At 42.6% G+C, this 22,363-nt stretch overlaps 1 protein-coding gene across 6 annotated transcripts in view; it reads right to left on the bottom strand.

Moving 5' to 3' along the window:
* The window catches only part of LOC135212507 (cyclin-dependent kinase 11B-like), a 42,855-nt gene extending 26,120 nt beyond the window's left edge, over positions 1 to 16,735 (bottom strand). For 3 of the 6 annotated variants that reach the window (XM_064246013.1, XM_064246014.1, XM_064246012.1), the window contains exons 1-2: positions 16,513 to 16,734; positions 3,835 to 4,032 (exon numbers count right to left, since the gene is read on the bottom strand). In XM_064246013.1, coding sequence (XP_064102083.1) covers positions 3,835 to 4,032; positions 16,513 to 16,610 — 296 coding nt within the window. In that variant the 5' untranslated portion in view covers positions 16,611 to 16,734. Of the gene's footprint in view, positions 1 to 3,834; positions 4,033 to 16,260; positions 16,289 to 16,512 lie in introns of those variants that run through there. The other 3 variants (XM_064246017.1, XM_064246015.1, XM_064246016.1) reach the window with 3 other exon arrangements.
* Positions 16,736 to 22,363: the final 5,628 nt, after the last annotated feature.

Below are 22,363 nucleotides of genomic sequence, written 5' to 3' on the forward strand. Positions count from 1 at the left end.
AAGAAGGATGGATAGGCACATGGAAGTAAGCGTCCTGAAGATCTAGGGACACCATCCAGTCCCCTGGGCGAAGAGCAGCCAACACTGAAGACGTCGTCTCCATGGTGAACTTCCTCTTTTTCACAAAGAAGTTCAGGGCGCTTACATCCAGAACTGGTCTCCATCCTCCTGAGGCTTTTGGAACTAGGAAAAGGCAGTTGTAAAAACCCGCAGAAAGAGGATCGTTCACTAGTTCTATAGCTTCCTTCTCTAGCATTAGCTCTACTGCTAGAGTAAGGGCTTGGCTCATGATGGGGTCCTTGTACTTGGCCACCAACTCCCTCGGAGTCGTCGTCAAAGGTGGTCTTGATGTGAAGGGAATGAGGTATCCTTTCCGGAAAATCGAGAGGGACCAGTTTTCCGCCCCTTTCTGGGCCCAGACGTCGGCAAATCTTAACAGTCTGGCGCCTACTGTTGTCTGGAGGACTTGTATCCTATTTCTTCGATCTGATCGATCTAGAGAAGGTTCTCCCTCTCTTAAAAGGTCTTGCTCCTCTAGTGGAAGAAGCTCTTGAAGGAGGGCCCCCTAGAAAGGGCTCCGGCCTCAAGGGAGTCTCTTTCTTGGTCTTAGCCTGGAAGGCTGCTCGAGGTTTCCTAGCCGACTAAGCCAGCATATCTTGAGTAGCCTTTGCAGAGAGAGCATTCGAGATGTCCTGAATGATCTTCTTCGGAAAGAGCAGAGGAGAGAGCTGCGAATACAAAAGAGAGGCTCTCTGCGCGTGTGACACTGACTTTGTTAGGAAAGAACAGTACACTGCTCTCTTCTTGATGACTCCTGCTCCAAAGAGGGACGCAACTTCACTCGAACCGTCTCTCACTGCCTTATCCATACAGGTGAGAACACTATGGAGATCCTCAGGTGAAAGGGAATCCGGGGTCTGAGTCCTTTTTGCCAATACTCCTAAGGACCAGTCTAGGAAGTTGAAGACTTCCAGGACTCGGAACATTCCCTTCAAAAGGTGGTCAAGCTCATTCATCCCCCACGTAGTCTTCGCAGACAGAAGGGCAGAGCGTCTAGAGGAATCCACCAATGAAGAGAAGTCCAAGTCCGCAGAGGAGGGAAGAACCAGGCCCAAAGGTTCTCCCGATTCATACCAGAATCCTAATTTCCCTGTCAGTTTGGAAGGAGGGAAAGTAAAGACCGTCTTCCCTTTTTCATCCTTGGAGAGAAGCCATTCCCCAAAACCTCTCAGAGCCTTCTTCATAGAGATGGTAGGTTTCATCCTGACGCATGCTGAAACCTTCGTCGCTTTGGAGGTAGAAAACAATGAGAGAGGCGAAGGAGGAGCGACAGGAGAAAGGGCATCTCCAAACTCTTGGAGCAGCAGGTCTGTTAACTTCTTATAAGAAGAAACCGATGAATCCTTAGTCAATTCTTCTTCTGATGCTTCTTGTTTTTCCTCAACAGAAGAACCACCAAGATCCTTATTAGGGTAGGCGGTCTTGTCAGATGAAGTGCGCCTATCCTTAGAGGGGCGTTTGGCAGAAGTCTGACGCCTGTCAGGGGAAGCCAAAGCTTCCGGAGAGCGCATATCCGTAGAATCCTTCCTCCCCAGAGGAGGGCATTCTCTAGGCTCTTGGCGCCTATCAAGAGTATAGCGGCTGCCTTGGGGAGAGCACCTGCTTGGAGAGAAGTGCCTGCCAGGCTCTAGGCGCCTGTCAAGAGGAGAGCGGCTGCCTGGAGAAGAGCGCCTGCTAGGTGAGAAGCGCCTGCCAAGAGGAGAGCGGCTCTCTGGCGAAGAGCGCCTACTTGGGGAGAGGCGTCTGCCAGGCTCTAGGCGACAAACCAGGAGAGTGGCGCCTGACAAGAGAAGAGCGGCTGACAGGCGAAGAGCGACTACTTGGTGAGTAGCGCCTGTCCGGCTTTAGGCGCCTGTCAAGAGGAGAGCGGTTGCCTGGAGAAGAGCGGCTACATGGGGAGTAGCGCATACCAGGCTCTTAGCGCCTGACGAGAGGAGAGAGCCTGTCTCAAGAAGAGCGCCTGTTGGGAGAGGCTCGCATGTAGGGAGACTGACGTCTGTCCAGCACAGAATGCGTAACTGAAGAAGTGCGTCTATCGGTTGGAGAACGTCTACGAGGAGCTTGATTCTTGTCCGAAGGTGAAAGGATGTCAACAGGAGCGCGCCTCCCAGGTGACTGGCGCCTGGACGAGGAAGGGAGTTTGTCCGGGGACGAGCGCCTCACGCGATAATCCACTCGTCCGGGAGAGAGAGCAACTTCCGACGAAGAGCGTAAGGCGGGAGAGGGGTGCCTGGACTTCTTAACAGGGAGAGAGACATCCTTCTTACGGCAAGAACTCCCTGCCAAGGAGTCAGCCAGAGCTGAAATCTGCGCCTGCAGACCCGCTAAAATCCGAGCGGGTGACCTCTCAAAATCCTCTACCGGGGACGAGGCTCGAGCCCTACTAGGAGAAGAATACTCCTGAGATCTCCTGGGTTTCTTAATGTCCACATCAGGCTCTTCCGTAAAGCATTCAGGGCTGGAGGGAAGGGCGCAAGGAGCCTTCCAGGCGCTCTTCAGCGGGCGCGAGGATTCCGAGGAGCTCCATCTGCGCTTAGGAGAGGGCGAAGACGAAGAAGAGAAGCACTGACGTAAAAATTCTTTCTTGGCGCGATCTACGGTAGCCTGGGAACGTACATCAGGAGCTACCGAGGGGACGCTTGACCGGTGGGGGTTCTCCCTAACCTTCCTGCGGCTGTTGACTTTCCTCCTCCACTGGGACTGGGAGTCTGGAAGAGGTCTAGGCCTGGAAGCATTATGGAGCCGGTTTGACGCACCCTCCACTGCACTGGGGGCACTGCACAATTCACTGGCACTGTCACTCTTACCTTCTAAGGAGCGGATCTTACTCTCCATGCTGCGAATCGTGGCTCTCATGGAGGCCACTTCCGAAGGCGTATCTTTGGGTTCGATGCAGGGAGCAGGTGCTGAAACAGGTAAAGGTACTACATCTATTACAGGGTTATCTACCTCTAGCTCGCTAATGCGAAACCTACTAGAGCTTCTTGACGAAGCCTTCCTAACCTTATCTTTCTCCAACTTCCTCAAGTAGGAAGACAGAGACTTCCATTCATCCTCATTTAACCTTTCACATTCCTTACAAGGGTTAATGAAAGAACAATCATTCCCCCTACACTTCATACACACAGTGTGAGGGTCTACCCCAGCTTTCGGTAGCCTCACCTTACAATCACTCACAGAACACACTCTAAACATAGCCGATTTCTTAACTTCTAAATCAGAACATAATGAGCAAATCCAAAGAAAAATCAATAATGGTCCACAAAGCACGTATGCAAAGCCAAAAAGATCAGGTACTTCACCAAAAGTCAGTCCAAAACAATCCAAGGCAACGAGAAATGAATCAAACTATCGGGAGGAACCGACAACAGGTGTAGTCGGAACCGGCGACGGAGAAAATCTGACAAGAAAACGGGATTGGTTCATACACCCGCCACCCAGCGGCGGGTAAGGTAGATCACCTGACCTACCTGTCGCGTGTGCCGCGAGTTTTGAATTCTGTCGTGACGTCAGAGACGTAAGCTAAGTATATATCTGACAGGAAAGTTCATGTACAAAAATAGTCCCTATATGACACATCCAGAAGGCTGATTTGCTAAGCGTTTAAAAATTAGTCCCTATATGACACATTCCAAAGGCTCATTTGCTAAGGGTATAACTATGGAAGTATTCCTATGGCAAGAGTATTACTAGTATATAAACTAAAGATTACACCAGACAATCCAAACTTCGTGGAGCTAAGATTGAAAAACTTGTCAATAATAATTTTCTTACCTGTGTCTGCGGTGTTCACGTCTACGCTCATCATGACCCCTGTGCTCTCTGTTGCGATGGCGGTCTTTATGGCGCTCGCCCTTGTGGCGATGACGGTCTCTCTTATCTCGCTTTTCACGTTTCTCTCGTCGCTGCACAACTGCCTGTGGTGGTTTGATGTCGAGACTGTCCCCCTGATCTCCATCATACGAGGACATACTACGGAAAATGAAATTCCCATCAGAAATGCAATAAGCACCGAGTTAATAAGCAAGGCTTACCATATAAAATTCAATGAATAACAAATTACCGTACTGTGTTTGAATAACAAAGTAGTTTCTCACTAAATACACAAACCGTATGGGTTACTTCTCTGATTGCCAATCTTTATTCATTTGTATTGATGGTGACTGCTGCAGTAAGTTAGTCATTTTTGCATAACCTTACATCTGAAACTATTATACTTAGTGGAAAACTTGCACCTTGATTCCAGCCAATTGCAGACGGACACAGTAGTAGTATGCAATTTGGTAATCCTGCAGATTGCGGCTGTACCCCTATAGTTCTGTATATACTACCAGTTTATGTACAAAATGGGTGGTGTATTTACTATTAACCCCTTTGGGATGAATAAAAATCATACATGAGGGAGAGTAAATATCATAAACAAACAAAAGGTGGTAAATATTTCAGTCGGCAACTGGAAGGGATAAAACTGAAGACAACTATTGCAGCCTGGTCCCTGACAGTTGCCAACAGAAATATTTACCTCCTTTTGTTTATGTTTTTACATTTACCCTAATGGACAAGTGTTAACCACAGCACCCATTTTGCACTTAAAATGACAATTTTGTCAAAAATTGCATTTTTTCCTAACTATACAAACCTGAGGTCCTTTAACAATAGGAAGTAGCTAGCGGCAGCTGGAACGGTCGTAAGCTTCGAACAAGGGGAGAACGGTAGTTAACCCTCTTAAGCCGGAGCCCTAAAAATCAAAAACCCAAAATCTCCCGTATGCCGGGGGGCCTGGTTTTGGAGTGAGCGCGGAAGTGGAAAAATAATTTTTTCAAAAAATTACAGCGCGCGTACTTTTGAAGATTAAGAGTTCATTTTTGGCTCCTTTTTTGTCATTGCCTGAAGTTTAGAATGCAACCATCAGAAATGAAAAATAATATCATTATCATATGTAAATAATGCGATATATGGTAGCGAAAAAAAAAAATTCATACATAATTGTATTCAAATCACGCTGTGCAGAAAACGGTCAAAGCTAACCAGTTACTTTTTTTTGCGTTGTATTGTACACTAAATTGCGATCATTTTGATATATAATACATTGTAAAACAATAAAATTAACACCTGAAAAATATTATCACAAAATGATGTACGAATTCGTAACGAGCGGACGTTAAAAAAAATGTTATTTTCAAAAATTCACCCCGTAATTCTAAATAATGTTCTAGAGACTTCCAATTTGTTTAACAAAATTAAGACAAATGATTGAATATTACGATACTGTAAGAGTTTTAGATTAGAATTGCAGATTTCGACCATTTCGGACGAGTTAAATTTGACCGAATGTCGAAATTTTAATAATCATATTTTTTTATAATGGACATATTTCGAAGATGGAAAAAGCTACAACCTTCAATTATTTTTTATTGTATTCTTCATGAACTTGCGCACATTTTGATATATGAAACTCTATAAAAAGGCTAATATGAAAAAGGAGCAAATATTAGGATAATGCCATGTACGTATTTCGGAGACTTGCGGCCGCGAATCGGCGCGCGGAGTGAAGGTAAATATATTTTTCAAAAATTCACCATAAATCACAATATTGTTTTAGAGACTTCAAATTTGTTTCAAATGAGAAAAATGACAGAATTTATTACTTAGCCGTAAGAGTTTTAAGCTTACAATGCGTTTTTTTCCAACTATTTTCGGTAGAGTCAAATTTGACCTGAATGTGATTTTTTTTTCTATTTATCGTGATTTATATGCAAATATTTCGAAAAAAGAGAAAAAGCTACAACCTTCAATCATTTTTTAGTTGTATTCTACATGAAATTACGCACATTTTCATATATAAAACTTTATGTAACCGCTAATTTTAAATGGTGCAAACATTTCGACAATCGCACAAAAAAAATTCTGATTTTTTCGGAAGTTACCGCGCGAACGTAATGTTTTTTTTTTCATAATTCACCATAAATCGAAATATTGTGCTAGAGACTTCCAAGTCGTTGCAAAATGAAGGTAAATGATTGAATATTACTAGAATATAAGAGTTTTAGCTTACAATTGCGTTTTTCGACCATTTCGGTAGAGTCAAAGTTGACCGAAAGTTGAAATTTTTGCACTTAACGTTATTTATATGAAAATATTTCAAAACTGATAAAAGCTACAACCATGGGTTGTTTTTTTGTTGTATTGTGCAGGAAATTGCGCACATTTCCATATATAAAATTTATGTAACGGCAAATTTAAAAGGGTCAAACATTAGGACAATCGCACGAAAAAATTTATCGGAAGAGTTATCGCACGAACGTAAGGAAAAAGTTTTTTTCATAAATTCACCATAAATCGAAATAATTGTGCTAGAGACGTCCAATTTGTTGCAAAATGAAGGCAAATGATTGAATATTACTATAATGTAAGAGTTTTAGCTTACAATTGCGTTTCTCGACCTTTTCTGTAGAGGTCAAAGTGACCGAAGGTTGAAATTTTTGCACTTATCGTTATTTATATGAAAATATTTCAAAACTGATAAAAGCTACAATCATGAGTATTTTTTAGTTGTATTGTGCATGAAATTGCGCACATTTTCATATATAATACTTCATGTAAGGATAATTTAAAATGGTGCAATAATTATGTCAAAGTGACGAAATAATTCCGAGATGTGTCACTGATACTTTTTTTAGTGCGATATAAGAAAGAAATTCGCGCTTGCGCGCCTGCGTAGCGATGTAAACAAAACAATGCCTTGATCCGTGAACTCCCAGCATCCCCAAGGCGCGTGATACAAAAGTTTTCGGCTGGTAGCCTATAAGTATTTTTTCCGCGAATTTTTAAAAAAACTTTTTTGAGCCGACGTATGATACGTCCAATCGGCATACGGGAGACATTTTGACTCGACGTTTATACGTCCAATCGGCGTAAGAAGGGTTAACTGCTTGTCCGACAGTCGCGCGCCGCGCGACTGGAGGTAAACAAATCACTTTTGCTTTGGCCCATGCAAAATACGCAGAGTGAGGGGTGGCATGAGAGGGACTATATGTAAGGACCTCAGGTTTGTATAGTTAGGAAAAATGCAATTTTCGACAATTGTCATTTGTTCCGATACGTAATACAAACCATCGGTCCTTTAACAATAGGAAGAACTCCTTCTTGGTGGGAGGAATCTGAGTCTTTTGGATGAACAGACTGGTGTTCGTCCATCCCTGGAATGCCTCCCTGGTCGTAAGAGGGAGGGATCCAAGCCTCTGTCCGATTGATCGGGGGTGTGCACCGCAGGATCAATGGTCAGACCTCTGGCCGAGTACTAAGAGAGAGGCAAGCGTATCTCTTCGTACCAGCAAGCAAGAACTTGTTCCTGTTTGCAAGAGGCAAACATAAAGTATGGGTTGTCTCAAGATGGCATCCACTTCCTCCCCCTTGTTGGAGGAAGTGGTGGATATACGCTCCTATCCCTAGTGGAAAGGGATAGGATGGGCTCTGTTGAGTAGCTCACCTGCATCTTGTCCATTATCCAGCAGGGTGAACGGACCGTGTCCCTACTCAACCACAGGTAGAGGGAAGAAAAAGAATGGGAATGGGAGGAGCCAGTCACACTCTCATTCACTCATCCATTCTTATGGTCACACCAGGACTCGATGCTGTTCAGCCTGCGAGGGTCTGGGTTCGCTACACAACGTGTTGAGCAGCCACCACGGGTCCCAAGGAAAAAGATCCAAGGACCTGTGGGCAATATCCCGAAGGTAGAAGGAAGGGCATGTGGTCTGGTTGACCAGACCCCTGCCTTCAGTACCTGCGCCACGGAGAAGTTCTTGCGGACAAGGCAGCATCTCCTTCGCATCGAAGGCGGTGAAGTCCATTAGGGAGGGGATTGTGAACGACTCGAACCAATCGTAAGGGACCGAGGTCTGAGTCTTCGCTACGAAGTTCGGTACGAAATCGAGCGTCACGGATCCCCATCCCCTGAATGCTTGACTTCGCAGGAGAAGTCATGCAGTTCCTCAGAGGAAAAGAAGGAAATAGTCGCATGACCTATCCCTCTTCTCTACTTCGGTGATGTCCAGTACACCCATACTGGTCTGTCCGTTTGCCACGAAGTCTCTCGCATCCTCCTATCCCCATGCAGCGAAGTTCTCGGTAGTGGATAGGACACCGACACTCCATGGTGGGTGTCAATGGTATGGGTACTGTGACAAGCTATTAAAAACGAAGTAATGATTGCTCTGTAACAACCGAACTAAGTCAACAGCGTAGTTCGTAACTGACTCGCCGCTCTGACAGCTGCCGACTGACTGCGTTCGTAGGAGGCAAGTTGTCAAAGCATCCGAGTAAGTCACGTGACCTTCGCCTTTAAAGGGTTATGCCGAGAGACCAAACAAATAATGTATGTTGTTTGTCACCAATGCCGGACAGCGAGGTGATGATTCTCTTAAGGCATGTGCCCAACAGGCGAAAGTCAATTGCCTTCTAGAGACCGAGGTCCCTGAAGGTAAAACATCTCATGGTTGTTGAATCTCAGCTAAGGAGAAACAACACTATGTACCAGTTGAAGACGAAGGTAGATATTGAATGCAACCTACGTCCTTCACAGATGAATCGAGAGAAGGATTCTCAAGATTCATAACCTGTGCTTACAAATGACTGAAAACACTAACCGCTATTTCATTGCTGTCCGTGAGAAGTCGTAGTTGCAATGAAAGCGGGGCGTTCTTCAGTAATGAAAACACAGGGGAAAGCCGCCTGAAGACTGCTTCTCATGGGCTGAACATTTGGAAGTAGAGCTGTCAGGTCGGAGAGTAGGCGATGTCTTCTGACACATCTCGTAATTCGGTTGAACAATGAACAATTGTACACCTACGAATAAGAGATATTTTGAAGACAAACTCAGATGTCTGCAAAATCATTCGCATTTTATCGCAGTGCGATGCAGCGGGAGACTTGTACAGACTTCTGTTCCGTGCGGTAAACAGAAAGATGAAAGAGTCCAGAGATATCTCTGTTGAAAATTTTCTCGCAATGTCGAAGGCGATGGAATCTAGCGTCACAGCGTAGATTGGTCCTTCATTATTGCGAGAATCCCCGTTAATCAGAGACCTAAGTCCATGATTGTTGGGCAGAGATACGGTTCGGTAGTCAATCAAGCAGGCAGAGAGAGACATACATGACCGTGCATATCGGAGGCCCAGCTGATACTGAGCTGCTATCAGGCAGTTCAATACGCAGTAGTTGAGCCTGAGCTCTCGCTGACTCCGTCATCCTGAGTTGCCAGTAATCCATTATTCCACGAAGGAATTGCGTTCGGCTAGAACTACCGAGCTAAAAGATATGCTCGAGCAATTATATTTAGGCGAAACGAATTTCGGTAAATATAAAAGTTGAAATGGTGTTGTCGTGACAAAACCATAAGTATATAAAATTGAAACTGAAAACTCCTGGGAGGTTGCAGGCAACCCCGAGTTGCAGTTCAATTAGAATACTTCTCTTATAAGTCGCAATCCGTAGATTAACTAGGATATGCGCCTACCCCTCGGACAATTCAACTGCTTAGTAGAATCATGTCGCGAGGTTAATATACGTAGTATATTTGTAGGATTCTGAACAACGATCTCCATCCTAAATTCTTTCCTTCAAGAAAACAAAATAAGGATTGGAGATCGACCACCTTCGATCTCTATCAAAGAGAGTGAAGGAGAAGTCTTCCTCGAAGGAAAGCTTCAATGGTGAACAGAATACTAAGACGATAGTTCAAGCCAAACTGGATATTCCCGTCCGATCTTCTCTAGTCCAGGTTGGTCGCCTACTGTGAGATAGTTTTCTTCAGCAGCAGTCTTCTTCCCAATGCTAGAAATTCCAGGAATTCGAGCATAGGCGAGGTTCCCGATTATCGTGTATATCGGGGATTCTCTGTCTGCTCGCTCACTTTGGACCGTGGTCTCTCGCTAGTGTGTTTGGAGATCGTAAAACTCGAACACTGAATGCGTTAGAAATTCCGTAAAGAATTCTAAGCAGTCTGCGAAACCCCACCGAATTCGTCAAACGATATCGGCTGGTGGTCCTCTCGATTCCCGTAGAAAAATATCGAGAATGGGGCAGGATTCCTCCTCAACGACCGGGGCTTACGTCAGGTAGGACCCGAAGGTCCCCCCGGTAGCGCAGTCCCGAACGTGGGATCCTACAGAGAAATCTCTGTAGGATCCCTCCCCTTTCCCTCGTAACCGTAAGGAGAGAGGGAATGGGGGAGGAATTGGATACTCGCTCGCCTTCCCAGTGGAACTAGCAGTTGGAGAAGAGTAGGAACAGCCATCGCCTCTCAGAGTCTGGGAAAACGTATCGTCAGGAGAAAACGTTTTCCCGCGGAGGGTTACGAACTCTCACTGTAGGTAAGGGTCTGCCGCCACTGTGAACGTCGTCTGGGTGGGGCTGATCGACACCTGACAGGAGAGAGCCGATACCGTCCTCCGGGCACTCAGTTCCGTCCCTCGTCGAGGTCGAAACCTTCTCAGGAGGACCGAAAAGGGAGTATTCAAATAACGGGAGTGGTCCGAAGACACGTAGAAACGCCGCTGTCCGCAGTAGAGGTAGGTTGGGGTAAAGTAGACTTGAGTCGACCGGTCCAGAACTGACGAGGAGCCTTCTTGTCCGGTAGACGAGATACTCTGGTTCGAGGGACAGGAATCCCGGCAAGTTTCCGATCGCGGCAGACCCCCACCGTCGGTTTTGGGTTCCCTCTCGGGAGCCCCAAAACGACTCGAGCAGATGACCGGTTGGGGGCCTCTTGCTGGGTTGGGAGCGGCAATAATCCTTCCGCAAGGTCATTATGCTGGACGCTCAGCTTTCGAATGACTTCTGCCAAATTCCTCTGTATCTCGGGAGTAACCCCCGTGTCTTTGCGGAGTAGGGACCGTTTCCAGTCCCTCCAACAAAAGAAAACATGATCCCGAAGATACTCCTCCTTCCAGAAGGAGGTAAACAGCGGGCAGACCCCTGACGGTCCCCGCCTACCAGCTACTTTGCGCGTTATGTCCTGGTCCCGGTCCTAGAACCGTTGCCTGGTCCATACGGCGTCACATAGCGGGATCGCGAGCCGGCGCAACCTATCAGCGATCACTCATAGGTACCGTCGCTCCTCCCCGGTGTAGCCCGAGGAGGTTGAAGGTACAGGTGGAGGGAGGCAGATCCTTGACGCTCCCCCCACCCTAGCTTCGCGGCGCATGGGGACCAGCGTGCTTGGAGGGCTTGCCTGCTGAAATCGTCCACCCTCAGTGGCGAGTCGAGCAGCAGGCCTAGCCTTGCCGCTCCGCCTGGGGCGAGAGTCTCGGACTCTCGAGAACGTCGACGCCTTGAATCCTCTTAGCGTCAGGGTGAGCTGTTTTGCCTGGTTACCGTCCTCCCGCCCGGGTCCCGATGGGAGCGGGCGTCAGGTGACCTGCTTAGGGAGGGTCGTTGTCGGCGGTGAGACCGGGCGAAGGCGTCCCTCTCGGCGCGTACGAGGCCGCTGGTACCAGCCGGGTGGCTGGTACCGAACGAACCGCAGGGGACCCCACTTCCTCGCCTCAACCCGTGGCTGGTCAGCGACCGTTCACGTCAACCCGAGCAGCCAGCTGGTCGGGCTGGCGAGAGCGTCCAACTGGCCTAGCGAGAGGTCGTCTGCAACGACACTCGCCACAGTCTTCTGGCTCCAGCGCTTCGGTCTTTTTGGCCGGCGAGGCAGCTCGAGTGTCAAGGACTTTGGCCTTGGACGGTCTTCCCCGCGGGAGACTCGGTACTTCTCGCTAGCGAGGAAGCCAAGGCGGATTCCTGGTTTAGCGGAGCAGAACCGCTAGAACCAGGCCGAGGGGAAGGTTGCCCAGCCGAAGCTGGTACTCCTCTGGTCCCCGTCTTCCTTTCTCCTTGGTAGAAGGAAAAGGACGGGCCCTGTTCCCGAGGGAGCAGGAGGACCAGCAAAAGAAGAGCTCCCCGAATCGCCGGAGGGGCCGAGAACGGGCCCTTAGAAGGTCCCGAAGGAAGCATTCTTAGGGGGGAAAAAACCCGGGTTATCCAGCTGGTCGCTGCAAGAGCGGGTCCGCTTGGCCTGGCAAAGAGTCCACCATGAGCGTCTCTCACCGTCCTTCTGCTCCGTGGCCGCGTCTTGGCGCCAGCGTGAACTCTGGCGCCGAAACTTGGCTGCACGGTCCTCCCGAGGGTGAGAAACGTACACTCGGGCATCTCTCGCGAACACGAAGAGAACCCAGATCCGGTAACCTGGTCTGTAGCGGCAATCGCCGCTAGCACCAGGCGAGAAGTACCAGAGCTTAAACCGATTAACTTCCTCTGGTTCCCCGTCTATCTCTTCCTTCTCTTTCCTTACGGAAAGGGGAGACGGGCCCCGCTCCCGAAGGTGGGCAGGAGGACCAGCAAGAAGGACCCCCCCGTCCCACCGGGGGTGGGACGGGCCCTTAGAAGTTCCCGAAGGAGACTTTCTTAGGGGGGTAAGGGCAGCCTTCTTCTTTCTTCGGCTTTATGGTGCCATTAGAAGTCGAAGGGAAGAGGCCAGCAGCAGAACGATGAACAGAACGAAGATGACAGCCTTCCTCTTCTCCTCTTCCTCGTCAGCTCACGCAGGACAGGTCCGTCAGGTCCCTCCATCCAGGCCTGGAATCCGGGTGGCTATTGCAGAAGCAACACGTGCCGAGCGCAATCCACACTCTCGGTAACGAACTCACAGGCAAAAATATCAATGAAAAGAGTAACTTACATTTTTCAATTACACACTTTTCGCCCCAAACAAAATACATGAAGTCGGTGCGAGGCGCGCCCACCGCCCTCGGCACCGAGACCATAATTCAAGGGTTCAATTCAATGAAAAGAGAGGAAAGAAATTGGCCCGCATCTACGGCGATAACTCCATGTTGGTTTCCATAATTAAGTGAAATGAAAATTGAAAACAGTGTTAACTTACAGTTTTCATTTTCAAGTCAAACAAACCATTAGTCGAAAACACAATATAAACAAAGCCATTATGACGATGAAGCCGGGCAAGAGACCGATGACGAACACCGTCCTTCAACCCGGCCCGCGGGCCGGAAAGCAAAAGTGATTTCGTTTACCTCCCCAGTCGCGCGGCGCAGCGGACTGTCGGACAAAGCAGTTTAACTACCAGTTCTCCCCTTGTTCGCGAAGCTTACGACCGTTCCAGCTGCCGCTAGCTACTTCCTATTGTTCAAAGGGGACCGATGGTTTTTTTGTATTACGTATGCAGGAACAACTGGTTAGTTACCAACCTAGTATAGCACGGTAGTAGTCTTCAGTTTTACCATAGTGTGCAATTTTACTAAAATTTCATTACTGTACAGAATTGTGATATTAAAGTACAATAATACCTGTTTTTTCTTACAAAGCAATCTGACCTAAACTGCATGTTTGGACTGGCCCCTAAGCCTTTGAGGCTACACTAGGCTATGGACTAAGCCTATGCATTATTCCTATAATCACCATCTACCAACAATGAGCATACGATACTGGTTCTTAAAGCCAAATTTGCTAAAAACATATCAAGAATTCCTTTGGGGATATAGGATGGGAGGTAAAGCAAAAGACCCAAACTATGGCTAGGTTAAGCTACGGCATCCCAGGTTAGGTTAGGTGAAGGTTCAATTACTACTAGGGTAAACAACCGACTGGACTGGCCAACTCACTGACTATTGCATTTGTGGCCACCTTCTGAAAAACAGTAACTTTAACTTAACACGTCCCTGGACACCAGAGTATGGTTTAGTCATCAGTCATTGAGTTCGTTAGTGGTGATAGCAGGAGCTCAAGAACTCTACTGTCCTTTTTGAAGTAACGTTAATTTTGTTTCTCCAAAAGTTAGAAATTAAGGCCATATTTTTAAGATTAAATAGAAGGGGTAATGAAAGTGTGGGGCCAACGCAGTGCACAGTCACCCCCATGATGCTTTCGAAAATTTTGAAATTTTTACTTACAACTTAAATAAATGTTTAGAAGAGTTGGAACGCCATCTCGATGTTTGCAGCTCGCATTGTGTCAACAAACTTCCCATTTCCTGTGCTAAATCCGCCACCACCACTTTTGTAACCCATATACGCTGGGGCACTTTCATCACAAACAATCGTAAACACGAACTTCCAAAACCACTACTTATACCAAGGGAAACTACGTTCATTCTTCTTGTGCCTTCTTCAACTGGTTTGATCAGTTGGTTGTCAATTGGTATGGGTGTTTACCCTCCAAACTGGGTATTAAAGACTTATAACCAAAACGGGGGAAATAAGGTGAATTAGCGGTATCTATTTTGTAGTATAATATGCCATTATTACAGCAATTTTATCATTAACTGCATTACTATGACAACTAGAATTCATGGAAGCAGTTTGTAAATCAACCGGCGTATGTGTGAAGCTCCACTAGAGTTGGCAATGATGGAGTCATTTTTTTGCGTCAAGTCCCGTCTGCTCATAAGTTACATCAGGAATATTTATAATTTTTTCGGGGTTAATTTGGTTGCAAAAAAAGGGGATAATAGACATGAATTAATTAAACATTTTGAAAGTAATAACAAAGTAAAGTTAAACTAAATAATGTAGTAAAGTAAACAATTAAAAGGGAATAAAGCGTTTGGCACCTCATACACCGCGTACTCTATGTGCTGCCCGTAACTGTGTTTGTGGAGGTGAGCGCTTAGGAAACCAGGAACACAGCAATGTGAGTTCAAGGTGCAATTTGCAGTGAATTAAGAATACCAAAAACGTGTATAATAACTAATCAAAATAAGCACTGTGGGAAGCTTTCAGTTGTGATGGCAGTAAGGATAAACCACCGATTAAACAGGTAAATTATGAAATTTCAGTTCAAAAACCATGACCCCGGGAACTAAAAAAAGTTTCATACTTTTCACTAAAAAAAAAAAAACTATAGGCAACAAAATTATTGTTTTACTGTGCTCATTACCAACTGCGATCTTGAGTCAAGATCAATAAACGTTTCATATATATGCTAACATTGTCAAATGAGTGCTGGGAAAGATGATGGATTGTCTGTGGTTAGAACGGCCTGTCACGCAACTACCGCCATACTGGATTTCAAAACTACCTTGAAAACATATTTTACGAAGAGCTCACATGCATATTTTAGTTCGTATTGGGGTTTCATATATCACATTATGTTCATGAAACTTCAATCTTTTGAATGGTGTGCTTAAAGATGTATATAATTGTATTCTTGTTTCACCAATTAAATATCGAGTGAGGTATTTCTACAGAAGCAATCTGCGGTGGCCTAGACTATGGCAATTGACGTTTTCCTATGTTATTTTACTTACTGAACAAGAATTTAAAGTAATATTTATTCGGACAACTGTAATTAACCCCCAGGGGCCAGTACTAAAAACGCGAAATACATTAGACACCCCAATCCCTAGTGGATGTCGTATCCGTGGTTACATTCCTTGCAGTTCGTGCAGAACTATTCTTTAGAATTACCCTGCAAGAAACGTAACCAGCAGATAACGATATCCACTAGGGATTGGGGCGTCCCAATGTATTTCGCCCGTGGTTTTAATACTGGCCCCTGGGAGTTGTTAATTACAGTCGTTCTGAATAAATATTAACTCAAAATTCTTGTTGCAGTATGGTAAAACTAAACATAGAAAACCCACAACTTGCCATAGTCTGGGCCGCCGTGGATAGGTACCCTAGATCTACCTTCGAGGTGGAATAGGGCCGAGCCCCGCGCTGGACCGATGGAACTCGACCTGATGGGTTTGGTTTACCTCTTAATTCTGGGTTAGGTAACATACCCTCTGAAATCCCAACTACACTAAGGAGCTGCCAATTACACTTAGGATCAAATGCAGAGTACATGGTCAGGAGTACTGTAGGCAGCAAGAGTGAAGACTGCTAACGCGTCCAACAAAGGTTGGTAAGTCCCTGGTTATGAACATATGGGAGGCTAGTGTTTAGTCACCCAGAACCCTTGGGGATAGTTTAAACATGTTAGAAGCAATAAATAAAAAAAAAATTATTATAACCCCCAATTAAAATAAAACAGACATAAGAAAAGTACAAATTAGGCTACAGCTGTCAGAGACTAGTGGGAACCAGGTCACTTCAGTAGTCTTCAATTTTACTGAGTAGGTCTAACAGACATTTTTGCAGTAGGCATTTCTGATGGAATATAAAATAACAAGACTTATCTGAAACATATCCTGACCTTGGACGCCATGTCCTAGCCTGGCACGGGCGGGGGGAAGGGGCGTTTCCGTCCACCTCCTACCCCTACCCCAGGACGCCCTCCAAGTTAAGATCCGAAATTTTTCCCTACTCTGCTAGGCCTACAATAGCCAGGACCCCTTCTTCTGCAATCACTCCCTAGCTTCACTGACCTCATAGTAAGCTACGATAGGTCAAGGTCAGGTCAGCACCGTAAGCTATCCTACTAGCCTAGCCTACAGCCCCCACTTACCTGAAGTCGTCCTCCTCTTGTTCCACTTCGTTCCCATTAGATCGCTGAGTTATCTGGCGACTTTCCCTTATCTCCCCGTCTTCCTCGTGGCTGTCCATCCTAAATTAGGAGCTCAAAACACTAAAATCGGAGAATAAATGGTGGGATGGAGAGAGTTTATCTGATGTTTTTCGGGTAAACGTTCAGTCAACAACTACAAGGAACTGAGCCGAGGCAATGTTTACGTTTGGTGCCATACGCATGGGGGCGTTCACATTAAACATTAAAGTCAAAATACGAACTTTTTCATTTGTTTTATTAAAATAATCATCCTAAATATATAATAAATATTTAGATATAATTTATATCTACTTTTAAATATTTATTAACAGAATAATCAGTAAGATCACCGTCATGCAGCATTATAATGAATAGATTTTCCTTTATTTACGTAATAAGTAGCACCATTTTCTGCTCGCGATAGCGGACATTTTTCAGATCTATCTAGTTGATTTTATTAAAACTATCATCATACATATAATTTTAAATATTTCAATTAACATGAACAATCTTATTTATCAAAATAACCAATAAGGACATACTTTAGTGACGTTATAATAAGAGATTATTTATTATTTACGTAATGAATAGTATCGTTTCCAGCTAACGGTAGAGGATGTTACGATCTATCAGAGCAGTTGTTTCCAAACTTACAACCGTAAGTCCGCAACATTGCAACTCTCTCTACATATTCGTGAGTGGGAAAGCTGCATTTCCCAAGACACATAATACATAGTAACTTCGAGAACAAGTGGTTAATTCGATGTAATAAAGGAAACAACTTCCAAAATGCTCTAGTATCGTCACACTTTTTAGGCAAAATATTCTGCACTTTTTGAACATTTAAAAGAATATGGCGTACAAAAAATTACCGTTTACATGAATATATTCATAAGTATTAATACTAGCATAATTAATAGTTATTAATATTGTGCCAGACATCTGTATTTAATAATAGCAAACATAACTTTATCAAGAGGTTGCATACTGCCAAAGCCATAATTTAGAGTAGTAACCCATACATGATGACGTAATGATTCATAGAAAACAACAAAAAATAATTTCTAGGTAAACATCAACATAGATTTTATTTTCCAAAACTTATTGTTATTTGTGTTGATTCCTGCTATTCCTTTGTAATACCTTTCACACAAAAGAGCAACTTATAAATATGTATGATCTTGGTGCGGAATCACCTTATTAGCTAAATTCACCATTAAAGGAAACAACAAAAGAGACAGATGTTTAGTTGGTTAAATGCCCGGAAACTTAGCCTAGGCTAACACGATTTCAAGTCGTGTTCACAATACTAAAATGATTTAGAGGTAAATAAACTAAACTTTAATATAGTATGATTTACAAGAATTATTTCCTATCTAGAATTCTACATGGTTAGTGTACAATAACATAAAGAAAGACTAGAGGCAAGAATAAGAATATGATGGTTCTTGGCTAAATGAATTTTGATAAACTAAAATCCTACTCAAGTGAGGTAATATACGAGGGATGAGGGATTGAGACAAGTTCTTTAAAAAGACCAATGATGATAACTGCAGAAAATGAAAGGGCAGGAATATAAGAAAATTAAAATACCCATAAAAAATAAATACAAAGGAAAATACACTACGAATCGTCCATTTTAATAACTGACCATTTATTTAAGGGCGATAAAGCTACAGAAAAAAAAACCCTTTAAACCCCCCCCCTAAAAATACACACACACAACACACACCGAAAAACAGACACAGACACATACACACATACCACACACACACACAAACATATATATACCACACACCACACCACACACCATATATATATATTATATATATAAATACTATATATATTTTATATATATTAATATTATATATATTAATTGTGCTGTGTGTGTTTGTGTGGGTTGTGTGTCGTGTGTGGTGTGTGGTCCCCTGTTCTGTCTGTCTTTGTGGGTGTCTGTGTCGTGTGTGTGTTTGGTTGTGTGTGTAATTTAGTAGTTTCTGGTAGCTTTCCCAACCGCCCACCTTAAATAAATTGGTCGGTTTTATGTGTAATTATACATCTTATATATATATATATATTCTAATATATATATATTATATATTACTATATAATATCTATATATATATATATATATCGATATATCATAGCTAGATAATATTATATATTATTTTTAAAGATTATATAATATATATATCTATATAGTATATATATTTGTGTTTTTGGTGTGTGTTCGCGGTGTGTGCGGCGCAGGCGTGTGTGTGTGTTTCATAGTAAAACATTACGTGTTGTCACTCACAAATTCCGTGTACTACGAACCACAGAACATTTTTTCTTCTAAATTTAAAGTAGGCCCACTAATAGTGTTATCCCAGCGTTACATTCGGAAATACTTACATTAATCAAGAATTATAAGTTTAGGGGAGACGTCCTGTTAAAACTGAAACAAAAAAGATTTACAAAATATTGAGATCAATCTTCCAACAAACCAATATTTACCTTCAAACGTCCATAATGCTGTTTTGATAAGTCATTCTAACAATTTAATTCTATTGAAGAAATGTTAATGGTTTTTTAAGCTGTTTCCAACTCTATAAAAAGCAGATTGCACGCGCGGGTCAATTCTTTGCAAGCAGTTTCCAAAATCCTAAACCGTTATTATTCAGATTAAAATTAGAGGAGCGTAGAGCCACAACTCTCATTGGTGTAGGATTTAACCAATGAGCGGCTACGATTCTTAGTATATGTTAATGGGCTCCGGTTTTCTGTGCTAAGGTAACAGAGTACAAGGATCTTGTTCACATTTTTGTTCCTAGTTTGATTTCCAACCTTGACAATTGGGGTTTTGTTCTCTCCAAGGTTGTGCTTAAGTTGGTTTTAATTTTATTGAGGTCGTTTTTCGTTGTTTTACTTGGGTCCGTTTGGTGTTCCGAGATCGAAATTTTTCTTAGACTTATGCATGTATTATATATATTAATATTATATAATATCTATATCTATATTATTATACATATATTATATTGTTATATGTATATTATGTATTTATTGTATATGCATATGTATATATAGTATATTGTGTGGTGTTGTTGTGTGTGTTTGTTTAAAGCTCCTTACACATGATCCTAATAAAAATAGTCAGAATTATCACTTTTAAAAAGATGAGGGTCCTCCATGAAAAACATTATCTGTGTGTGCAACCTGATATATAATAATAAATATATAATATATATATATTATATATATTGTTTATATATATATTAATATGTTATATATATATATAATATATGTAATAATATATATATATACATACATACATAAATATATATATAATTATAATTATATATATTATTAATATCTACATCTATACATACCATACATATTATAATAGTATTAATATGATATATATATATATATAAATATATCTATATATATATTAATACTTTACATACATATAATATGCATTAAATATTATACTATATAGTATATATATAGTATATTATATATATCATATATATATATTCTGTATGTAATTATGGTATGGTGATTATATATATATTTATCTATATATATTAATATGATATGTATGTATGTAACTATATATATTCTAATATATATATAGATATGACTGGTAAAAGTTGTTTTTCTGTTAACAACAGAAATTCCATCTAATAAAAGGCCCAGCCCTTAAAAAACACCAAAATGTAGAGAGAAAAGTTACTATAGTTTTCAAGAGACTGCTGTCCCTCTTCTCTTCAGGTATATGAATGAGAAAAGTTTACAGAAAAGGTGGTATTTATTACCAAAGGAGATTACGTCCACAAGTAAGCCAATTTCGGTCACCCCCGCTGATAAATCTTCCCTTTTTAATCTTCTTAAGCGTTGGTTGAATGAACACTGCGTCGACGATGTCTGATGTCCAATTCCCCTTTTGTGAGATGGTTGCCATTACTTGCCTTCCTCTTTTATTAAGGCCGATTCCAATCATTTGACCTCTTGGTACCGGCAGTTGCTGCTATTAAATTACACGTGAAACATATTCCAAGTTTATTTCTTATGGTTTCTGTTCATTTATATGATTGAAAATAGCCGCAAGTTCATGTTTTGGGTCCCATACCTAACTGAGACCGTTTGTGTTTGTATTTAAATCTCTGGGGAAAGTGGGAATTTACCTTGTAAATCCGATTGTAAGATTGGTCACAGTCCTGGCGCATGGGAAGATCTTCATATAACCCCCAAGAGTCTTTGGGCGATGTTTTTCCTTTTGTTTGGACGTTTAACTCAGGGATTTGGCTAAGGTATTTGGGTAGGGTAAATGCAAAAGGGTTGGATTTCCCAAGGGTGTGAGGTTACTCTCTTAATCGGTCTCCAGGGGGGGTGGGGAATTTTTTATTTTAGTTGTTTGGGTGTGTCTCTGGTCTTTGTCTTTAGGGGTCGGTAGAAAATTACGGTTTTTGCTTTTTGGAATTGCTTCCTCAATTATTGGTGGCCAGGATACCTTTAAAGGATGAAAAGTTTTGCTTGCGAAATTAGTTTCAAATTACTTTTTCCAGGGAAAATCTGGGGAACAAATTTCGTAAAGGCTCTTACGGAAATAGGTTGCTGGGCTAGGACCTCTATCAACCACAAGATTTTCCTGGAATGGAAAGAATCAACCAATAAGAAGAAAACTACATCTTCTGCTGAACGCAGAGTGATATATGGAACTCAATCTAATCTTCGCCTCCTCACTACGGACCACCGGTAATACAGGTATCTGATTTCATTTTCTTTGTTCCGACCATTGCTGCCTATAATAGCGTGGATCTCATTCCAACTAGCTTTTACGCAAGTTTAAATAAACCTAATAGGATAATTAGCGCATGGAATAATCTTGAACCAACAAGACCAAAGTTTTTAAACTTATCCAACACCCCCCTTACCTGTAAATCAACATTTATAGTTTTAAATTTAGGCTTATTCCGTTTGCCCTAATGCCGAGAACCGCAAAAACAAACCTAGACGTTCATAGTGGCTTTTGATAAATTCGATATTCTGATCAAAAACTACAGCCGTGAAGAGATTTTTTAAAATGGTTTAAAAAGGGAGTGTTACTAAATGCTTTGTAAACTGACCTTCAATAAGAAATATTCCTGTTCCCCGCAGATTCAAGTGATAGCCATACCAACTCTCTAAAAAAAGTTAATAGGTTATCAATAAGTAGATCCCGACAAAGACCCCGGCAAAATTAGTAATAATGGACAAAGACTTTCTACCTCGACAAAAGATCAAACCAGCTCCTTAGGCGCGACACAAACCTACTTTACGAAAAACTGGACGAAAAATCCCCTACCAGAAACGTTTCCCACAGAATTTTTTCGGAAAGTAAGATTTAAGATTGGCCAAGAAAAAAACAAAAAGAGTTTATTGAACTATTAGAAGAAAAATTTAAAGTAATTAAATACCTAAATTTACCCCTACTTTTATGGTCTTCCCAAAAACTCAACAAAGACAATTCATTCCATTCAAGACCCATCGTTTCATTGCGCCGGAGCTTTCAATTAACAAAATTTGTCTAAATGGGTTAGCTGGCCCCTTTCCTTTCCTTTTTTCCTTTTTTAGGCAACTTTTTCTCCCAGTCAACATCAACATTCGGCGGAAAGACTTTTGTCACAAATTCAAGAAGAAGCACAATGAATCCCACTTCACAACATAAAACTTTTAAGCCTTGACGTAGACTCCCTATTCACAAAAAGTACCAGTAATAAGGACGTTCTTCCAGTTTTTTAAGGGAAAAATTATCCCCCTCCATTCAGATCATTTCCCTTTTGGCACTTGA

This window comes from Macrobrachium nipponense, chromosome 41 (assembly GCF_015104395.2).
Source record: "Macrobrachium nipponense isolate FS-2020 chromosome 41, ASM1510439v2, whole genome shotgun sequence".
Taxonomy (NCBI): domain Eukaryota; kingdom Metazoa; phylum Arthropoda; class Malacostraca; order Decapoda; family Palaemonidae; genus Macrobrachium; species Macrobrachium nipponense.